The sequence below is a fragment of the Physeter macrocephalus genome, chromosome 8 (genome assembly GCF_002837175.3).
Source record: "Physeter macrocephalus isolate SW-GA chromosome 8, ASM283717v5, whole genome shotgun sequence".
Taxonomy (NCBI): domain Eukaryota; kingdom Metazoa; phylum Chordata; class Mammalia; order Artiodactyla; family Physeteridae; genus Physeter; species Physeter macrocephalus.
In genome coordinates this window covers 93,330,014-93,352,261 of record NC_041221.1, presented here as the reverse complement: position 1 = coordinate 93,352,261, position 22,248 = coordinate 93,330,014, and the positions used below count along the sequence as shown (strand labels likewise).

General features: G+C 35.7%; 1 protein-coding gene across 15 annotated transcripts in view; it reads left to right on the top strand.

Annotated features, from left to right (window-relative positions):
- Nucleotides 1-22,248, top strand: part of ARB2A (ARB2 cotranscriptional regulator A) — a 447,123-nt gene that overhangs the window by 32,935 nt on the left and 391,940 nt on the right. For 9 of the 15 annotated variants that reach the window (XM_055086673.1, XM_055086672.1, XM_055086677.1 and 6 more), the window contains exons 2-5: nt 4,306-4,429; nt 12,384-12,485; nt 16,399-16,491; nt 17,424-17,524. In XM_055086673.1, the coding sequence (XP_054942648.1) occupies nt 4,324-4,429; nt 12,384-12,485; nt 16,399-16,491; nt 17,424-17,524 (402 nt within the window). In that variant the 5' untranslated portion in view covers nt 4,306-4,323. The remainder of the gene's footprint in view (nt 1-4,305; nt 4,430-12,383; nt 12,486-16,398; nt 16,492-17,423; nt 17,525-22,248) is intronic. The other 6 variants (XM_055086681.1, XM_007103928.4, XM_055086671.1 and 3 more) reach the window with 3 other exon arrangements.

The window sequence follows — 22,248 nt, the reverse complement described above, 5'->3', positions numbered from 1 at the left end:
TGACTTTCTCAAGATCACTCAGCCACTAGGTGGTGGAATTGAGGCTAAAAACCTGAATTTCTCCTCCCAAACCTAAAACATCACTTTGCTTGAGAAACTAAGGAATTACTTTAGGTGTGTTTGGATTGGAACAAGATATTCCTACTCTGAGCTAAACCTTGACCCACATATAGATTACATTCTCTGTAGAAGCCACCATTTTCTATGCACTAAGAGCCCATATTACCCTGGGCCTTGTCTTCCATGTCTTCTTCAGCCTGATGCCCTTATTCTTCTTTAGCCTCTTCCCCAGTGCCCATATGTCTGTACACACACACACACACACACACACACACACACACACACACACACTATCACACACACTCTCTCTCCAAAACATACATTTTTCACACTATTGACTCAGAACTATAAACTGTCCAGGATTGTTATGAACTAAACTTTGCTGATGAGGAACTTCTGAGTAACATGCATATTTTAACTGTAATTTGGGTAGATGTTTTGGTTCTTCTTAAATCTCTGGTACTGGTTCAATTACTGTGTTTTTGGTTGCAAGTAAGCTTTCATGAGCTGGATTTCAGAGCCTGACTTAGCATAGATTCTTTGGGGGACCAAACCAGCTCCAGGGGTCCCAGGGACTTAACCCAATTTTACTCGTCCTATGATATGTTTTGTACTTTCATCATTACATTCAGAATGTGAGGTGGAAAGGCCTTCTGTTGCAAAATAATCTATCTCTAGGTCTTATTTAATACCTGCCTAAAAACAAACAGTTGTAGGAAACTAAGGCTTCTGTGTATCTTTGTGTACATTTTATAAGTGCTCATGCCATATTTTGAGCAAATAGGGCAAATAAGAAATATTCTACTGTTTCATGTTTTGAAATGCTCACTGGATAAAGATTACACATGACAAGTTATTTATAGCTTTATTTATACATAGTGGATTCTCTGTTGGAACCATAGAAAGGAAGAAGATATGATAATTGCTTTGTGTAGTTCGCAGAATGAAATCGCAAACTGAGATGTTTTGAATCTAGTTTATATTGTAACCATTTCTAGGAAACCATATTTAAACAGCAGTGGTTATCATGAAGTATACAGCATGTCAACTGTGTCGCAGTTCATATCAGTAAAAACCTGCCACCACTTTATTCCCTATAACGTAACCTCCATCAGATAATACTAAATAAACTATGTCGAGTGCACGTATTAATATATATATATACATCAAATGTATCAAATGGCTTGCTGGCTGCATTTGCAGTAGTGTTTATCTGTGGTCGTGCATGTTATAACTGAATTTTTATGAGGAAAACTAAATTGAGAATTTATAATGTTCCTGATTTAGTTTCACCAGCTGTGCCACAGCCAAGGAAAATAACTCAAGAAGATAAAAATCTAACAGTGAATAAGAAGGCGATAGGCAACTTGCTTCATGCTTACCTGCTTTGTATCTGCTGCTATAAAGTTTAGGGTCAAAGATAGTAGTTAGTAGTCTCCTAACATATATATCATCACTTCAGTGAATTGCAACATGTGTTTTTGGGTTGTCTTGTATAAAATAAGTGTAATGATTATTAATTGATATTTGATCTTGGGCGTCTTGAAAATGATTCTTTAAAATGTGAATTGTATTTTTTCCCTATATCTCTTACTCATTTATTTGTGAATTTGACAAATATCAATTGAGCTCCACAATGTATCAGACATTGTGCTAGGGACAGTCATGATACCTGTCCTCAGGAAGATCAAAGTCTTAAAGGGGGAATGTGTTATTAAACATTGTAGATCAGTTAGAGCTTTTTTTCAAGTTTTATTGAGGTATAATTGACATATAACATTACGTGCATTTAAGACATATAATGTGATGATTTGATTTATGTATGTTTTGTAAAATGATTACCACAATAAGGTTAGTTAACACATCTATAACCTCACAGTTACTTTTTTTGTTTTGTTTTGTGGTGAGAACTTTTAAGACCTACTCTCTTAGCAACTTTCAAGTATATAGCACAATATTGTTAACTTTAGTCACCATGCTGTACATTAGATCCCCAGAATTTTAAAATATGAATCTTGAAAAAGACTTTAGCATCAAAACTATTTTATAATTTCACCTTCAGTGAAACAATCACAATGAAATAATATAAATTGTTCTGTTTAGAAATTAGACAATTTGAGGCCAGTGAAAAATAACCTAACAGTTTACATTTAGAAGAAAACTGAATTGGCAGAGGGATAGAGTAAAAAAATGCAAGAAGTCTCCTATAGATAGTTAATTTGGTTTTGGAATTGTTAGCAAAGAGCACTGTATGGAATCTCTATCATTATGAACATTTCTATTTCATTTCTGCTACAGGATGGTAGATAATAAGGAGTTGCCAGTGAAACTTGTACACAAACTTGTGGGACTTGACAGATAAAACTAATTCCTGAATGTAAATAGATAACCCTTACAAATATTGCTTTTTAAAATAACAGTGTTGTAATGATCAGTCTGGGTCTCATATATTTTATTTGTGGCAATTTGGTAGTTTCATTTGGTCATGAGAGAGTAAGCCCCACCCGGGCCGTGACCGTGTTTTACTCACCATTGCACCCTGGTGTCTTGCACATTGCCCACCCTATAGACAAAAATACGTGTCTTGAAGGAATACAGACATATTTCATCCATGTAGAATTTACAGAGTTTTGAGTTACCTGTTCACAGAAGAAAAACAACAACTACTTCCATGCTAAGTGAAAATGCTTTCCCAGTCAAAAATAGTCTCATATTTTAGTTATTCCTAGGTTAGAAAACCTCACATTATTGAGAAGCAGTAATACCACTAGTAATAGCAATGATCAGCTGTACACACCTTCTGTAATGTTACTTCTCAACCACTGTTATATGAGCTACACTTTATAAATGAGGAATCTGAAGATTTTTGGATATTAAGTGACCTGTCCCTGGCCACAGAGCTGTTATTAAGTAGTGAAGCTAGGATGCATTTACAACATTTAAAAAATATAAACCAACATGTGTTGGACACTTAATTATGCATCAGGCACTATACTAAATGTTCTACATTTAACCTCATTGTAACATCATGAGGGAAGCATGATTATCATTTACATTTTACATATGTGGAAAGTGAGGCTTAGAGAAGTTAAATAATTTTTCAAGGACACATGGCTAGTTAGTAGTAGAGCCAGAGGGCCCTTCCTCTTATACTACCCCACCTACAGTTAGAATTGAGATAAGGGCAGCATTGATTTATGACCCTGGGAATGTTCATAGTTTAAAAATATTAAGTATTATTATTATTATTTTAAAGCATTTCCTGCTGTACTCTGTTAATTATAAAAATGCCTCAGTTTTTAAAGATAATTGTACAATATACCTCTGAGTGGAAACTGAAGTTTGCTTTTTGGGTAGTAAGTAAATCAGTCAGAGGAATATTCAATCTTGTTTATGGCAGTTTTTATGTAATTTCCTTAACAGTATGGATTGACTGTTTTAAGTTCATTTAATTTTTTTCCACTGTATGTGTTGCATTTTTTTCTTTTAAACTTTAGGAATAGTGTTTTGGTTTTTTTTTCCCTGTTTGCGGGCACCCTGGGAGAAACTGACTATTTATAGTTTAAATGCCTTCCTTTTGGCCAAGACAGAGCAGCATTAGATTTTAATAAATCGTAACTTTACAGTACGATTGTTTACTGGAGTGCCATTTATAGAGTATGGCTTCCAGACATAGAATTTGACATAGTTGTTTTTTTTAAAGGGCTGATTTTTTTCCCTTAAAGTTGTATTTTGAATTATACTAGAGGTAATTTATGGCTACCTTAAGTATTTTTCTCCTTTTGCCTGTCTGCATGTCCCGGGAAAAAAATATTCTGACCTTGTACATGACATGCTGACAGTTTATTTTAAAAGAAATGTCAAGTCTTAGAAACTACATGGAGATATTTTTAAAAACATTCGATGATAGGGAACTACACCTAAATAGTAAGTTTAGTTCAATTCAGTTTAGCAGCATTAGGCGTCTGTGTGTATAACGTGTTGTGTTTGGTGATATGAGAGACGTCAAGATGACAAAAAGTTGATACCTTTATCCTGGGGCTTGTAATCTGTTAGGTGACCCAGACAAATACATAAATAACTATAATGCAAGGCAGGCTATGATAAGTACTGCGGTATAGGCATCAACAAAGTGCAGTGGGAAATCAGGATAGAGAGATTAATTTCAATTGGGAGGATCTAGGACGTTCTCATGGAGTAGGTAGGATTGAGTAGAGCTTAATTTATTGCTTTCATTCATTCTAGACTGTCTTCTGAAGATTGATGTCTATTTCCTTGAGCTCTTTAATTTTGTTGCCAATTTGGATAAGCATGGCACACATCCAGCAGGGAGGTCCAGATGAAAAAGAAAAGACAACAGCCCTCAAAGGTACATACTTAATTTGCTTTTTCAGGATATTTTCATTGTGCCTAATGAAGGTATAGGAATATTTAGGTGACCTTACATTCATTTCAATTCTAAAATAAGAATATCAGTACTTAATTTATTTGTAATTATTTGTATCCCGTGACTACCTCAGTGTCTGAGATATAGTATGTACTCAGTAAATAAATCATAAAATCATGTGATTTCACAGATGTAAGAATTCTTAATGCTTTTCTTATTCCAGGTCATGTATTTAACGGTAAAACTAACACTAGTGGTCTCTTGAGTCAAGACTAGTGCCCTTACCATATTTTTGTTGTTTGAAATGTCATACTAGGTTAGGATAATGATCCTGTATTCTGTCTTTGTGGCATTAGCTCTAGGGATATTTTATGAGATTAAGAAAAGTTAGATTAAGAAAAGTGCAGGAAAAGCAGGTTGTGGTGGTGATGGTGGAAAGCAAGCATTAAGTTTTCAACATATTAAATATTAAACTGAGATGCCATTTAAACATTAAGCTGGAGAAGTTGAGTGTAGAGTTTGGGAGGGCATTTGGGTTGGAGATAAAAGTTTTAGGAATCATTAGCATAGAGGTAATATTTAAAGTTATGATCCTAATTGAGATCACCAGGGATGTCACTGTAGCCAGAAAGAGGAAAGGTCTGAAGATTGAACTGTGGGGCATCTCGATCTTGGGGTCAGGAAAATGAGGAAGAACTAGCCAAAGAGGCTTAAAGTGAATTTCTAGTAAGATAGGCTGAGAACTAGGAGCAAGAGAGAGATCCTGAACACATAGTGAAGAAAATGAGAGTAATTAATTTAGTAATGATTATAAACCAGCTGCGATGAGGACTGAGAATTTACTTTTGGATTTGACAGTGTAGAGGTTATTGATGGTCTTCACAAAGAGCTTTTCAGTGAATTGACAGAAATGAAAGTCGTATTGGAGAACTTCAGTAGAGAATGGGAAGAGAGGAATTGGAGACAGTTATAGACAACTCTATGGATGGTTTTACTGCATGTATGTATGCTGCTGAGAATGACTTGCACACTCAGAATAATGGTTAATTTAGGAAGGAGGATAAGGAACGTGTGTGTTTCCAGCTAAGTAAACTTGCTGGATTTCCACTTAGATAGCTTTTATGCATCTTCAACCTTACTTGATAATGCGAAAATTTGATCTCTCAAGTTGTGGTTCCAATTTACACTTCCACAAGCAGTATGTAGGAGGTCAGATGGATTTTTCTGGATTTTAGAGTTAGTACAGTGACATTAAAAGAATATGGATAGGGTCTAAATATAGAACTGTCTGGATTCAAACTCATGTTTTTCCCACTCACCATGGAACAAATTGCTTAACTTCTCTACATCTTTTTCTTCATTGGTACAATAGGAATACAATGCTTAGCACACATGAGCTTGAAATGACTAATGAGGGAGTCAAATTGAAAATATTAGAAGATAAAATGGCAAATGCATGGTAAAGTGTATTTTAGAACAAATTGACAAACTGAATAAAACTTTGTCCCTAAAACAGTCCAATTTATCAGTTTGGTTTTTTTTATGAATTATGGTTTTGATGTCATGTCTAAGGACTCTTTGCCTAGCCCTACTTTATGAAGATCTTCTCTTATGTTTTCTTCTAAAAGGTTTATAGTTTAGATTTTACATTTAAACTAATGATGCATTTTGAGTTACTTTTTATATAAGGTATGAGATTTAGGTCAAGGTTTTTTGTTTGTTTGTTTGTTTTGCCTATTGATGTCCAATTGCACCAGCACTGTTTGTGAAAAAGACTGTGTTTCTGCTATTGAATTACTTCTTCACCTTTGTCAAAAATAAATTGGACATATTTCGGTGGGCTTATTTTGGGGTTCTCTATTTTGTTCCATGTATCTGTGTCTGTCTCTTCTCTAATTCATACTCTCTTGATTACTGAACTAAATGATAAGTCTTAAAATTGACTAGAATGATTCTTCCCACTTCCTTCTTATTCAGAATTGTTTGGCTTTTCTAGGTCCTCTGCCTTTCCATGTAAATTTTAAGAGTAAAATTGTCTATAACCACAAAAAGATAATTTACTGAGATTTTGATAGGAATTGTGTTTAAACCTATAGATGAATGTGAGAATTGACATCTTTACTATATTGAGGTTTCTAGTCCATGAACATGGAATGTCTGTCATTTATTTAGATATTTGAGTTCCTTCATTGACTCTTTGTAATTTTCATCATGTAAGTCTTACACATTTGTTACTAGATTTATACTTATTTTGTTTGTTTGTTTGTTTTTTGTGGTACGCGGGCCTCTCACCGCCGTGGCCTATCCCGCCGCGGAGCGCAGGCTCAGCGGCCATGGCCCACGGGCCCAGCCGCTCCGCGGCACGTGGGATCCTCCCGGACCGGGGCACGAACCCGCGTCCCCTGCATCGGCAGGCGGACTCTCAACCACTGCGCCACCAGGGAAGCCCTATTTTATATATATGTATATATTTTTGGCTGCGTTGGGTCTTCATTGCTGCTTGCAGTCTTTCTCTAGTTGCGGCAAGTGGGGGCTACTCTTCGTTGCAGTGTGTGGACTTCTCCTTGCGGTGGCTTCTCTTGTTGTGGAGCATAGGCTCTAGGCACGTGGGCTTCAGTAGTTGTGGTACCCGGGCTCAGTAGTTATGGCTCGCGGGCTCTAGAGCGCAGGCTCAGTAGTTGTGGCACACGAACTTAGTTGCTCCGCAGCATGTGGGATCTAACCAGACAAGGGCTCAAACCCGTGTCCCCTGCATTGGCAGGCGGATTCTTAACCACTGCGCCACCAGGGAAGTCCTTTATTATAATTTTTAGAGTGGTTGTAAATGGTATTGTGGTTTTTTAAAAGATTTTTAAAATTTATTTGTTTAGTTATTTATGGCTGTGTTGGGTCTTCGTTTCTGTGCGAGGGCTTTCTCTAGTTGTGGCAAGCGGGGGCCACTCTTCATTGTGGTGCGCGGGCCTCTCACTATCGCGGCCTCTCTTGTTGCGGAGCACAGGCTCCAGATGCGCAGGCTCAGTAATTGTGGCTCACGGGCCCAGTTGCTCCGCGGCATGTGGGATCTTCCCAGACCAGGGCTCAAACCCATGTCCTCTGTATTGACAGGCAAATTCTCAACCACTACGCCACTAGGAAAGCCCTTGGTATTGTGTTTTTAATATCAATTGTCACATGTTTCCTGATAGTTTCTGGAAATACAATGAAATATTCTGTGTTGATATTATATTCTGTGACTTTGCTGAAGTCGCTTATTAGTTCTTGGGGTTTTCTTGGTAGATCTTGGGGTTTTCTATGTAGACCATCATGTCATTTGCTAGTTGGACAGTTTTATTTCTTCCTTTTCAGTCTTGCTTTTTTGCACTGGCTAAGACATCCAATGCTATGTTGAATAAGAATAAGGAGAATGGACCTTCTTTCCTTGCTCACTAGGGGTAATAGTGAGTAGTGCCACTCCCATTTTCATCGCTTAATTTCTAGATCTGTGAATTCTGGCTATGGGAGAAATAGCACTATATATTGGACACTGATTCAGAGTATATACAGCCTTCTAGAGAATCTTGTTCCAGCCCTGCAGGGTTCTGCCACCCAGCTGGCCCTGTAACTGAGTCTTCAAAAGGCAGTCCACCATTTTGTCAAACTAGCTGCTTCAAGATCATGGGGAGCATGTTAAGACCAGTGAGTTCCATGAGCATGGGCCCATTGCCACCCTTCTTTTGCTGTAATGTGAATTTCTTGATCAGAAACAATGTGGTGTGGAATATCATGATGGTGGATAAAGCCTTCTGTAAGTCCACGGATAGCAGATTTGGCAGAAACATTGAGTGCAGGGACGGCCAGTCTGTATCCAGAGAAAGTATCTATTCCAGTAAGAACGAAATGCTGCCCCTTTCATGATGGAGGTGATCCAGTGTAATTAACCTGCCACCAAGTAGCTGGCTGATCACCCCAGGGAATGGTGCCATGTTGGGGACGAAATGTTGGTCTCTGCTGCTGGCAAATTGGACACTCAGCCATGGCTGTAGCCAAGTTGGCTTTGGTGAGTGGATGTTCATATTACTGAGCCCCTATATGACCTCCATCCTTGCCACCATGGCCACTTTGTTCTTGAGCTCATTGGGTGATGACAGGTTTGTCTGGGGAAAGAGTTTGTCTGGTGTCCACAGAATGGATCACCCTGTGCACTTGATTTTAAAAATATTCCTCTGTTGAGGTTACCTTGTAATGATCATTCACTTGAGACACAAATATCTTCTCATCTTTTGCTCATTCAGGGAGGTCTATCCACGTACCTCTTCTCCAGATTTCCTTGTCACCAATTTTCTAGTTGTGTTCCTTCCAAGTCCCTGACCATCCAGGCAAACAATTGTCCACAGCCCGTGAATCATTATATAATCACATGTCTGGCCATATCTCTGTCCAAAGAAATGGAACAGCCAGGTGCACTGCTCTCAGTTCTGCTTCCTGGGAAGATTTCTCTTCACCACTGTCATTTAGGGATATCCCCCAAAGGGGCTCTAATGCTTCAGCTGTCCACTTTTGGGTGGTGTCTGAATATCATACAGAACCATCTATAAACCAGACTCGAGTTTTTTCTTCTTCTGTCAACAGATGAGGGCTTAGGTGCACACTGATGGATAGAAGGCTGTGTAGCAGCAGTGGAGACCATAGGCATTTGGGCCACTTCTTCATGTAACTCACTTTTGTCTTCAGGGCCTGCTCAGTCCTGATCACATACATACCACTTCCATTTGATGATGGAATGCTATTGTACACACCCAACTTTATGACTTGGTGGGTCAGTTAACACCTAGTTCATGATGGACAGCTACATGGTAAGTTGGTAGCCCATGGTTAAGTGTTCAGTCTCTACTCAGACCCAGTAGCAGGCCAAGAGGTATTTCTCAAAAGGAGAGTAGTTACCTGCAGTGGATAGCAAGGCTTTGCTCCAAAATCCTCAGAGCCTGTGCTGTGAAGGCAGAAGACTGATGTCCTAGCTTGAAGACAGTCATACAGAGAGTAGGAATTCTGTCTTACTCACCTTCTATTCAGGCCTTCAGTGGATTGGATGAGGTTCATCCATATTGGAGGTGGGGGGCAATCTGCTTTACTCAGTCTACAGTTTCAAATGTTAATCTCATCCAGAAACACTTTCACAGACACACTCAGAATAATGTTTAACCAAATATCTGGGCACCCAGTCAAGTTGACACATAAAATTAACCATCACACCATTCATCTGTCTATGGAAACTGGTTGCTTACGCCTTTTGGCTGTTGTGAATAATGCTGCTGTGAACAGGGGTGTACAAATATCTGAGTCTTTGTTTTCAATTCTTTTGGGTATAAAATGGTATTTTTATCCAGTTACTGCATATGCTTTGTTGAAGTTTAGAATTCTAGTTGCTAAATCACTTTAATCACCAGAGGCATGTTTTAGAAAAAACAGTTGTGTTACATCTGATGTGTATTTAGGTTATAAGAATTCAGTTGTACTGTGTTTTATAGGCAATTGAAGGGATTTTCAATGGAAATGTTTTATTATACTTGATTCTTGCCTAATCTATTGCCTTTGGAGCCCAGTCTCTGTAAAATGCAGTTATATAGCATTGTTTTCCTTTTACAGAACAGAAAAATAATTTCTGACAATTTCTCTCTACGTGTCTTCTCAATGCTAATGAAATAAAAAAAAATCTATATCTAGTTCTCTAGTTGACAGAGGAGAAGTTTGAGGAATGCGTATTTGTTTAGTTGTTCATTTTATCATTCAAAGGAACATTTTGGTCAAAGCCAAAGCATATTTCTGTATTCAGAAGAGTTTATTCTTTTTATAAGGTAATGAAGAGAGGGGGTACACTGTTTTAGAGTTTATACAGCACATAGAATAAAAGTATGGGGATTTTGAAAGAGTACTGAGTTAGGTATTGGGGAATAAATTTATTTTATTAACCCCACTTTACTATTAAGGTCTAATTTTGGGCAGGCCATTTTACCTCTCTGAGCTTATTTCCTTGTCTCAAAGACAGTGACGATGGTAACACATGCTACTACTTTATAGGGCTGTGATGGTCAAGCGAGGTAAAGTATGTGAAGTCTTTAAAATGATATATAGATGTTAGATGGCATTTTATGATCTGAGCTGATAGAAAGAGAAAATGGATATTAGACATAATACAGCTGCTTATGTATTGGACGGTTTTTGTGTGTCTGATTAAAAGGTTTTTAAGTTTTGAACTGTGGAAGATGACTGTGAAGTAAAGGAATTCAATTCATTGGAAGGAGGGAAGTGAGAATCTTCAAGCCAGTTTTTGATATTAAAAGTCTTCTATTTTACTCTGTTTTGCAAAGATTTACATGTTGTTCAGAGCTTTACTAATGAATCAGAAATTTGTCAGCATGTATCTCTTGGGCCCAGTATGCATACTTTGTGACATTTTTTATTTTACTAGACAATTTGCAAACCTTTTTTTATAAACATGTTTGTATGCTGAAAATGGTGTATTTTTGTGTGAGTTGAGGTTTATTTGATACAGCAGTTTGAAGAATTTTAAACAATGACTTTTTAATTTTTTTTTTTTTTACAAGTTTTTTGATGTCTTATCTTTGTGTCTTACGGAAAGAGACTAGAGACTGGAGGTAGACAAACTATTTTTTCCTCTAGCATATTTTTATGATCTGTACAGATGGATTTGTTATATCTGTGTAAGTGAGAGACAGAAATAAAGTGTTAATTCTGAGATTCTTCTTTTGTTTAAAAGAAAGCGGGGACTGGTTTGCTATACCACGTATCCGAGGAGCTCTTTCTCTTCGGGAACTTGAGTTAGATTGAAAAAAAATCTCAAAATCTAAACTTAAAAAACAAAACAAAACACATCTTTTGGGAACTAAGTAAATTTGAAGTTTATCTTTAATTTTTCCGAGTTTCCATATGACACTAAGATGACATATAGTAAGAATTTTTGCCTCATCCCATGATGATAGCCTAAAAGAGATCATTAAATACTGTCTACAGACTGATTTTAGGGCTGGGGCAGGGAAACTACGAGATAAGCCTGCAGCACCTTGTAGTAACAGGAAGTAAGGAAATGCTCAAAAAATAGAAAGATGAGACTGAGGAGCCATGCCGGCTGTATGCGCTGTGGTGTCCTGGGTGGAGTCCTGGCACAGAAAATGGACATTAATGGAAAAACCGATGAATAATATCTGGGCTTAGTTAACAGTAATGTACCAACATTGGTTTCTTCATTTTGACAAATGTGGCCTTATAAGGTAGGATGTTAACAATAGGGGAAACTGGGTACAGACACTATCTGTACTATCTTTCAACTTTTCTGTAAATCTAAAAAGATTCAAAAATAAAATATTTACAAAACCTTGTTGACAGTTTTTTTAAAATTATGTATAATCAAATGATGTGAATAAAAACTGTTTTGTGTTAGCCAGTTTTCTCCAGTTAGCATGGTTTAGTTTAATATTATGATCGTCCCCTCTAAAAGAATAATATGCTATATTACCATTATTTTTATTTTTAAGTTCCCTTATTCATAGTAGTATCATTTATATGTAAGATTTAGTGACCTTTTAAAAGTCATATTAACATCTGAAACTTTTAAAATGATAGAAGGAGGTTAATAAGGTACAAATTAATAGCTGTATATTTTGAAGGGAAGAAGTTAATAATTTACCATAGTGGTACATAGGATCTAGGTTGTGACTGGTTTGAGAACTATGGTTTTGAAAGTGCTTATGTTATATTGATACTGTACCTCATCATAATATAGCACTTTGGGAACTTAAAAATTTAATAATCTTACCAGTTAAGGCAACACATAAAAAGTAATCTAATAGAACAAAAGAATACTTAAAATAATTTAAAATATAATCTTTGTTATTAAATATGAAAATGAATATAAATAAATTTCATGTAATTTCTTTTCTAGATTTATTATCTAGGATAGATTTGGATGAACTAATGAAAAAAGATGAACCACCTCTTGATTTTCCTGATACACTGGAAGGATTTGAATATGCTTTTAATGAAAGTAAGTGGTTTATGCTATATGCAAGATTTGTTTAACAATGCTAATAGAATCATAGGGCAGATATTATTTGCTACTTTTATTTGCCAGCTAGAAAGTTTTATGTGTTTCTTTTGAGAATAATGTCTTATCCTTCCATGATGAAGTTCTTCAGTCAAGTAAAAGAACCAAGTAATAATTTCCCATAGTTGTCAAGTCACTTAAACTAATGAATGTGAATTTGATTCAGCTTATGTATTTTCAGTCTTGAGGGTTCAGCTCCCTTGTATCCAGCTGAAACTCCCAATTAAATTATGTAGAAAGATGCTACTATTTCACATGTTATTTAAAATGAAATGACTGGCAATAATTATCTGTGACAATATTTTAAAGCATAATACTCAATTCCATGATATTTTTAGGCAACATCCTTATTGTAAAGTTTGTTAATTAAGTTCTGAATAAAATAAGCTTTGCACTTGGGATTTGGAATAACACCATAGATTGCAAGGATGTTTCTGGAACAAAGCACAATGAAACTCTGGATTAATAACATTGTAATACTTGAAGGATAATGTTATTACAGGCCAGGTAGCATTTGAATCGCAGCTTTCTACTTGTTGTGCTGCATTAACCAAATTGGTGATCTGTCATCACTGTGTTTTTTCAAAATTTTACATGCAGTTATTTTATTCTGTTCACATTGACAATTGTCATACAACATACAAAAAGTACAAAAACCTAATTCATTTTCTAATACCAGGTCAGAGCCAAGTTGCAAAAGAGGACTGTACAGTAAGTTACAAGAAGAGTTCAGGTGTCCTGTACAAATCATGCTGCCTGTCGCATGATGAATTTAAAGCTGTACATATTGCCACAGGAGAATGTCTTGTCTTTGCAGCGTCCATACAGTTCCTGCCGATGAGACCTCCTTAGACTGATGTGTCTGTACAGTATCAATTATAGGTGTTAGAACTTATAGTGACAGTCTCTGTGTACTAGAATATTAAGTGAGTTTAAACAGAGCATATTAGAAACTTTGATCTCTTTTCTGATACTAATTTTCATGTTTTTTAATAAAGGATATCTTATGGCAAAGTATGTGTGAGTAGTAATATTTTGTTTTTAAAAGAAATTTTATAATTTAATTAACAGAGTCAAAATTGCTCTGAAACAAATGTTGCCTCTGCCCCTCTGAAACAATTCCCAGACACCTCTTTCAGAACAGGGATGGGGGAGTGTGTTGATACTGCAGGTAAATCATAGAACTATGTTTGCTTTTTGGATAGAGGATATCAGTTTTTATTGAAGTCTATCTTTCATCTTCCTTGAACATTTCTTAAAGGGAGTGAAAAACAAAGAAGCAATACACTTTTCTCTCTCACTTTCCTATCAAATACATTCATATACACATCTTTGCTTACATTTTTATACCCTTGCATGCACATGCTGTGTACTTACACACTTTCAGACACACCTACACCTTTGCACATGCATGTGTACTTACACATGAATGCATATGGACCCTTGCACACACCTATCATTTACTTTTTAAATATCCTGGACATTGTCTTGCATAAATATAGACTTACAGTATGAGGCAAAGATTCTTGCATTCCAAGGAGAGAATGTTACTTTTATGGATCTTATTTTTAGCATGATACAGTTCAGGGTTGAATTCAGAGTGAATGGTGAATATTTTTTCAAAGAGGTGAGGTTCTGAAACCAGGAAACTGGTTTCAGTATTAAACTGCTAAAAGGGCAGTTCTAACTTAGTATCTCCAGAGACTTTTGTTTTTTCAGGATTTATAATGCAAAAACTTTTATGAAAGCTTTGAATTGAAACTTTCATTACCTGATTGAAGAAGCTTCTAAATTTTCTAAAGAATTTTAAAGTTCTTAGTTGGGTAACAGAAGAATTTAGATACAGAGTTCACCCTAAGGAAAAAAAAATTGTAATGAAGGGGAAGAGATTCTTTTTACCTGCTCAAACTGATAACTTGTTCTTCCAAATCACTGTACCTTTTCAAATACTCTTTGTGTTCAAAATGCCTATTTAGCCATTCTCCAGTTGTTGGAATTGTATAAGGCCCAGCTCTTGCTTTGGAAGATGAAGGTGAAGGCTTTTCCCCTTTTCCCTTCACCCACGCTCACTATACCTCGGTACAGTATTATGAGGAAGCACACTTTCGTATCACCAAAAAAAAATAATTGGACTCAGCAACAAACTGAGTTTGAATCTTGTCTTCCATGATAGCTGATATTTATTGTACTCTTACTACATGCCAGGAAGTGTCCTAAATACTTTCAATTTATTAATTCATTTAGGCCATTGATAGCTTATTTTGGGTCTTAGACTCTACCACCAATCTGATAAAATATATGGATACACTTCAGAATAACATGCATTTGGGTATACACAGGAAATTTTACAACTGATTTTTGGGGACTCTAAAATAAAATGTCCTAAGTCAGACCTTTGACATTTGCTGAAGAGATTTTCCAAACCTTTGAGAAATATCAAATTTGCAAATACAACTATAACATAAGTGATCCAGATTATCTTTTCTGGTTAAGAATGCTTACTTTCTTTGCCTCTTTACCTTCTTTTCACTTTTAATACTAGAGTAACATTGACATGTATACACTACCAAATGTAAACTAGGTAGCTAGTGGGAAGCAGCTGCATAGCACAGGGAGACCAGCTCGGTGCTTTGTGACCACGTAGAGGGGTGGGATAGGGAGGGTGGGATAGGGAGGGTGGGATAGGGAGGGTGGGAGGGAGACGCAAGAGGGAGGGGATATGGGGATATATGTGTATGTATAGCTGATTCACTTTGTTATACAGCAGAAACTAACACAACATTGTAAAACAATTATACTCCAATAAAGATGTTTAAAAATATATAAATAAAATAAAAATAAAATCAATGAAAAACAAAAAAAACCCAAACAAGCAAACTAGTGCTTGTTTACTAGTGCTGATAGTTGGCTGTTGTGATAGGGCTTATTTTCCCTAAAGTATCAAAATCATTATCATTTTATGAGAATTATTATGTCTAAAATGAATAGAGAATTAAAAAAAAAAAACCTCTCTTTGAGATGTAGTTATAAGTATCTATATCTAACTACCTAAACTCACTATCTAGGTAAGTCAGTTCCCTTTCACACAGCAGTCTCATAGAAAATACATTTAAAATTTTAGTGCAGCAATATTACACATTACTGTATGTCATGGACCTTTAAGGTTGCTTTAGTCAAAATCCCAAGTGCTAGATTTGCAGATGTCTTCAATCTACTTGTATTGGTATGCTAAATGGGAATTTCCCTGTCCTAGAAAGAAAACTGTAGATGTACCTTAGAATTTACATGACGTCATCTGACCATAAAAGAGTGTTATAATGATCCAATGCAGTGTCTCATGTTGAGTATTAAAGAACTTTACAAATAAGGATTAACCCTATTTTATATATTAAAAATACCCATTTTATATGTAGTAAAATTGATTCATAAAAATAATGAAATAGTTTTACTTAGAGTAGTATATTTCCTGGCTTTAGTTTCAGTGCCATAGCTTTCCTTTAAAGTCTTTCTTCACTCTTGCATGTCCTCATTGGATAAAAATCAAATACTAATAACTCCATTCAGCTTGACCATGTCCCTCTTCTGCCCCTGAAGTCTTTCTTGTGCCTCATTGCTCTTAGGATAAAGTCCAAACCCAGTAGTTTGGGCCTTCTACTATTTGATTCCATGTGTCCTCCAATGTTGTATTATTTTATTTGGCTCATACTCTTCTTGTTTCTTTTAAACTGGGTTGTTCACCATTATTTGAACTTGCTGTCATGTTTTTTCAAAACTCTGTTTATGTTGTCTGAGTAGCGGGGAGGGAAGGTGTTAAAGCACTTGGTCTGTGGTCTGTTTCTCTCTTGAATACCAGGGGAATGCTTCTGGGGAAAGAAAGAAGACAGGTGGCCTGGTCTGTGCTATGAGGAGAATCCTTATCCATGGAGTATTTTGAGCAAGATAACTGGTTTGGCATTGCTTATGGTTAAACAAACCTATAATCTGTGGATATGTAGGGCATGTTTCTCTGAAAAATATCACATGAGCAGTACAACTCTCTGGTACCTAAAATAGAATTGTTTTATAACCAGCATGCTCACCAATGTGTTAGGTAACTCATGTGCCCCACTTAGAGACATCACCTATTCTGAACCAGAGAGTGCTATCCAGTGAGAGGATAGGCCCTGGGAAGACATGGTCAGGCTGTTCCAGACCTGCTTTGCCTTTGCCTCTTGATTGCTTGTACCCTTGAAGTTATTTGTAAAGTTATTAATTATCAATAAAATCTCTGAATTGTGTGAGTCTGACTTGACAGTCTAAACCTGTGTTGGCTCACTGTCTCTCTCCAATTTCCATTTTAAATCTTACTTGTATTTCAAGGTCTAGTTGAGAAATTTCACTAAAACCTTCTGAACCTATTCTAGCCTATAGGCATCCTTCATTTTTCTAAACTCATTTTAGACTTTATTATCTATGTGAATTGCCTGTAGCAATTTTTAGATTGCTGACTTACTTCATTCTTGTTTAACTTTCTGAAAAGTTGCTTAACTTTAAAATGTTTATGCTGTTACTCCTCAGGTAGCCTCTAAGCTTAGGAATGGGGACCACGTTCATGGCTATAGCTAGCAAAAATCCTCATACATTGTAGGCCCTCAAATATTGTTAATTTGCTTTGGATTAGAGAAACAAAAATCAAAGACATAGCATTTGAGTACTAGGGGTCATTCTTTTATAGTATATGTTTGCATCATATGGATATTTGAAGAAAAAAAATGATGAAAAAAATGAAACTGTTCTGAGAAAGATATTTTAAATTTTTATTAGACATTATTTATTATACTTTCCATATTATTATAAATGTACTCTGAATCATAGCAATATTGTTTGTTTGTCTTCTAGAGGGACAGTTAAGGCACATAAAAACTGGGGAGCCATTTGTTTTTAACTACCGGGAAGATTTGCACAGATGGAACCAGAAAAGATATGAAGCGCTTGGAGAGGTATGGTTGTGTATACAACTTCAACCTTGTGTTTTTCCAATTTTAAATAATCAGAATAAAGATTCTGAAGCTAAAGCAGTACACGCACTCTTTCTACATATAAATGATTAAAAACGGTCTTTGCATTTTTTGTTTATTTTTTGTGGTAATGCTAGAAACATATTTTCAGTTTAAAAGTTTACGTTTTAACACAAATATATCCTTCCCATGACCTTAATATTGTGTAGTGAGTCATTATAAGGGGAACAAATTCATGCTAAATTTTCTTTTTTTAATGTTTTTAGGAGGTTGAATCCTCTGCTGTGCCAGGAAGAATAAGTGTTCTTTTAAGAGCTTATCTAAAACAAAAAACAACAACAAAAAAAAGAGTTGCCTGTGTTAACTATGTGAGGTGATGCATGTGTTAATTATTCTGATCTTGGTAATTTTTCTACAATGTATAGTTGTCAGTTATTCCTGAAAGTTAAAAAAAGTACTTATGTATATGAGGAAGATTGATATTTGGCTAATAAATTGGATATAACCTACTTAACCTTTGACTTGATAAAGGATTAGGCCTTGTGAAACATTAGATACCTCACATGCTACCACTGGTAGGAACCTTTGAAAATGTCATTTGTCATTCAAGTGAATGTTTTGTTAAAACTCAAAGTTGTACTATTGGCGTCATATTAAGTATTTTCAATAAAATGCATATGGACACATTTGTTTAGTGCGATAACTAAACAGCCACTTTACTTCTATAAGGAAAAGCTAAAAGTTTTATTTCTTTTTTGGCTCTTTAATAAAGTAGTCAAAATTAATTATTTGGTTAAACAGTAGCATAAAGAATATATGAAATTTAGTTTATGTTTTCTGGGAGACAATTTTCCTTGGATCTCTTCATTTCTGCACGTGTCTGAGCAAAGGCATTGACAGCTGTTGTTCTGGACCATCTTTTTGAGGATGTTTGTATAGGAAACAGCCTTGGAAGATAGAAATTGTTTCTTCCTCCAAGGCAGAGGGCAGATTTGTTTGTGTCAAGGTACTTTCACCTTCCTTTCCCTACTAGTGGCAAAGGATGAGCAGGTTTGCTAGCAACCCCCTCATAAGATTGGGCTTCATAAGTTTGAGGTTCCACAGCCATGATACAATGTCACTGTGTGCTCAGCCTCTACCCTTGGCGTATCAACATTGCCTGTTTGGTATTTGAGGGGCAGGAGAAACAGATGAAAACATGAAGCTCATGCTGCTTGCTGTAACCTGAGTAATAAAATCCTTTGTCTCTACCCAGGAGTCTAGTGTCTTCTGGCTGCAACCATGTAGCAGGCTGACTTTTTAACTTGCAACTCAGAGTAAAATCACAGACTCTTGAGAGTTCTTGACGTTGTTCTCCAGCATTTGTAACTTAACTATATTTAATGCCCTGAATGATTTCTGCTGTCCATAAAAAAAAGTTTGCCTAATTCCACATGACTTAATTATGTGCTGCAAACTGATAGTATTTTTATAATAGAATATCCATACTATATGGCCTTAGAGAAGGACTGAGATTGTTTGTTTGTTTATTTTTAATGGGGATTACATTTTACTCTTTTCCATAAGCCATATACATTTGTTCACTTGGACAGGTGTTGTTCTCCAAACGTACCTTGGCCTTTTTGACATCTGCATCTTTTTCGGTCTCAATCTATATCCTCCAACATCATCTTTATCAAAATCTAAGTAGTGTGTCTTATTAGATATTCCCATGTGTAAATGATTCCTTTCTCCTGAGATCTCCTACCTAATTCTTTAGACATATGGAGGGCCACAAAAAATTTTTAACCCTCACAGTCAACTCAAGACTTATATCACTATAATTCTGAAAGTTCTCATATAACTGTCTGCAGTTCCTAGAAAACAAATAAACATCATGTTTAAATTCTAGAAATATTTAGTACTTCATATTACCAATAAGATCTCTAGTTCCATTAAGCGAGAACCTGTGAAAAGCGTCTCACCACAATGTCCTAGATGTAGAAGCAGTGAAAAATCTTCTTTCTCCTCAGTGATGAATAGGATGGAATTCAGAAATTTGAGTTTATTGCCTGGGAGCCTTCCTTAATAAACAGCTTTGGATATGCTTAAGACTTAAGTTTTAAGGAAATGAATTTTGACTTCAGCCTATAGTCTAAACCAAAAGCCCTTCTGTTTTCTTAAGTGTTTTCCTACTGAATATTGAGTTTTGTCTTGAGCTGAGAGGTACTATATATGTTTCACAACTGCTGTTTTAGTTTATGTGTATTTCTCTCTTAAGGAGATTATTATAGCAGTCATTCAGTAGAAATTATATTTAAGACTTGCTCCTGAAATGCTCTATCATTTTTATATAAATTAAACTTATTGTGTAAATAAAATAAACTGAGATGTCATTTTCTTTTTAGAATGCAGTGCCATAAGTACACAAAAGAATACTCTTTACTTTCAAATAGTTACATTTTTGTAATCAAATGCTTTTGCTAATATGTATATATATATTTTACTGTCTACATATAGCTTGATAAAAACATATAGCCTTTAATAAATTTGGTTAATTTCTCTAAATTTAGAAAGATACTTTCAGTTTTAGGAAGTGGGAGAGTGGTGTGAAAGGGTAATTTTCAAAATAGAAGTCTTTAATGTATGTACATTGGAGGAAAAGGCCAAGGAATAACATTTCTGGTAGACACAGAAAGACTAGAAAGGCTATCATGTTACGTAGTAAATAGAATGGTATAAACTCAGCATGTAACTTGTCAAATTTTCTCAACTGTCTCTTTCATGTCAATACTGAATTATTATTAAATGGAGAATTTGTAATCCAGCAGAAATTCTAATGAAAGATTTGATTTTCTTGCCTAATTTGGGTCTTTGCATTTCCTTTGTATTTGTTTACTTCTTTAAAAATTAATAAATTGTCAATGTGCTTATTAGTAAGAGGATAGCAGTGATTGGATAGTCTTACAAGCTTGGTTTTTTATTCATGGATAGGATCACACTTACAAAAAAAAGAAGACGTAAGGGCATAATTTTTTTTCCTGGACCTAAATTAGTAATATGTCTTGTAAAATAGTGGAAACTTACTGAAAAATATTGCATCCAAAAAAATGGAATTTATTGAAGAATGTGGGCCAGCAGTGTCTTTTGGGGTTTTTTCCAGTGGCCATATTTAGGTACTTGAAATAGGAGCAACTTAAAATAAAGAATAATAATATAAATTATTATTTTAATATTCAAATATTTGAACATAATGTGATTATCTGTGTATAACTATTACCTTCATATAAGGTGAAATTCTCACATCTTATATTGTGACAGAAACAAAGGTCTGGCTATCAGGAGATCTGGGTCATAGTTTTGGCTCAGCACTATCTGTGTGACTGGGAAAATATAAGATGAGCCTAGGACATCATCTTTTTCTGGAAAGAAAACATTTAGTCTAATGGAAGTATGTGAAAAGGACAGAGAAACCAACTTGAAAGGATTTCCTTTGGCCGAAATTGGGACAATTTGAGGGTAAAACAGTTAGGATTCTATTGATTATAAAACATTTAATAAAAAGTCATGATTCCATAACATTTTTAAAAAATATAGTTAATTTTCTATCATAAGATGAAAATTATCTGAAAATTGGTTATCAAAAGGAGAGAATTAAGTAGCTAGACTTTTTATTAGGAACTGTTGTTCATTTGCAGGTGAGGAAGGAATGTTCTACTTTACCAAAGAATACTGGCTACTAAAAGTAAAAAAATATGACAAAATTAGAAAATCACCATAATTCTAAAGATGTTCCCTCAAGATTCCCATTTCCTGCTTATTCAATCAAACACTAATCTAGGAGATAATGTGAAAGGACTTTGCAGATGTAATTAAGGTTACTAGTCAGCTGATCTTAAGATAGGGAGATTGTCCTAGATTATCTGGGTGGATTCAGTACAATCACAAGAGTAATTAAAAGCGGAAGAGAAAGGCAGAAGAGTCAGTCACAGAAATTCTGCGTAAGAGGCAGGAAGAGAGATTCCAAGCATGAGGATTCAACACACCATTGCTGGCTTTGAGATAGAGGGCCCACTTGCAGGAACCAGAGAGAGGCCTGTAGGAGCTAAGGGTATCCCTGAACTGACAGTCAGCAAGGAAAACGAGGATCTCAGTACTACAGCCTCAGTGAACTGGATTTTGTCAACAACCTGAGTGAGCTCGGAAGGGGACTTTCTCCAGAACCTCCTGATAAGAGCCCATGGCTGACACCTTGATTTTGGCCTTGTGAAACCTAGAGCAGAGAAACCAGTAGAATCAACCCAGATTTGTGTTCTATAAATTGTGAGATGCTAAATTGTGTTTAAGCTATTAAGTTTGTGGTAATGTGTTAAATTAGTAATAGAAAACTACCACACAACCCCTTAATGAAATGATTGATTCCGATGAGGATCATGAATGGATACTAATTTCATTAGGTGAAAGGATGTGAGGGAATATTTGCCCAGTGTATTTGTACAGAATATTTGCAAAGTATTTCCAAAGTATCACCTCACAGATTTCTTGCAATTGTAAGGGGGAAAAATACGTACCTTAAAATAGTGATCTAGCTGTCAGCACATTACCTAAATGAACAAAGTTAGTATCACTATTAATAGAAGAACTTGACGTTACGTGTCTTCTGATATGATGCAGTTTGAAGTACACAGCATTAACCATGAATATTCTTGCTATGTATATTGAATCTG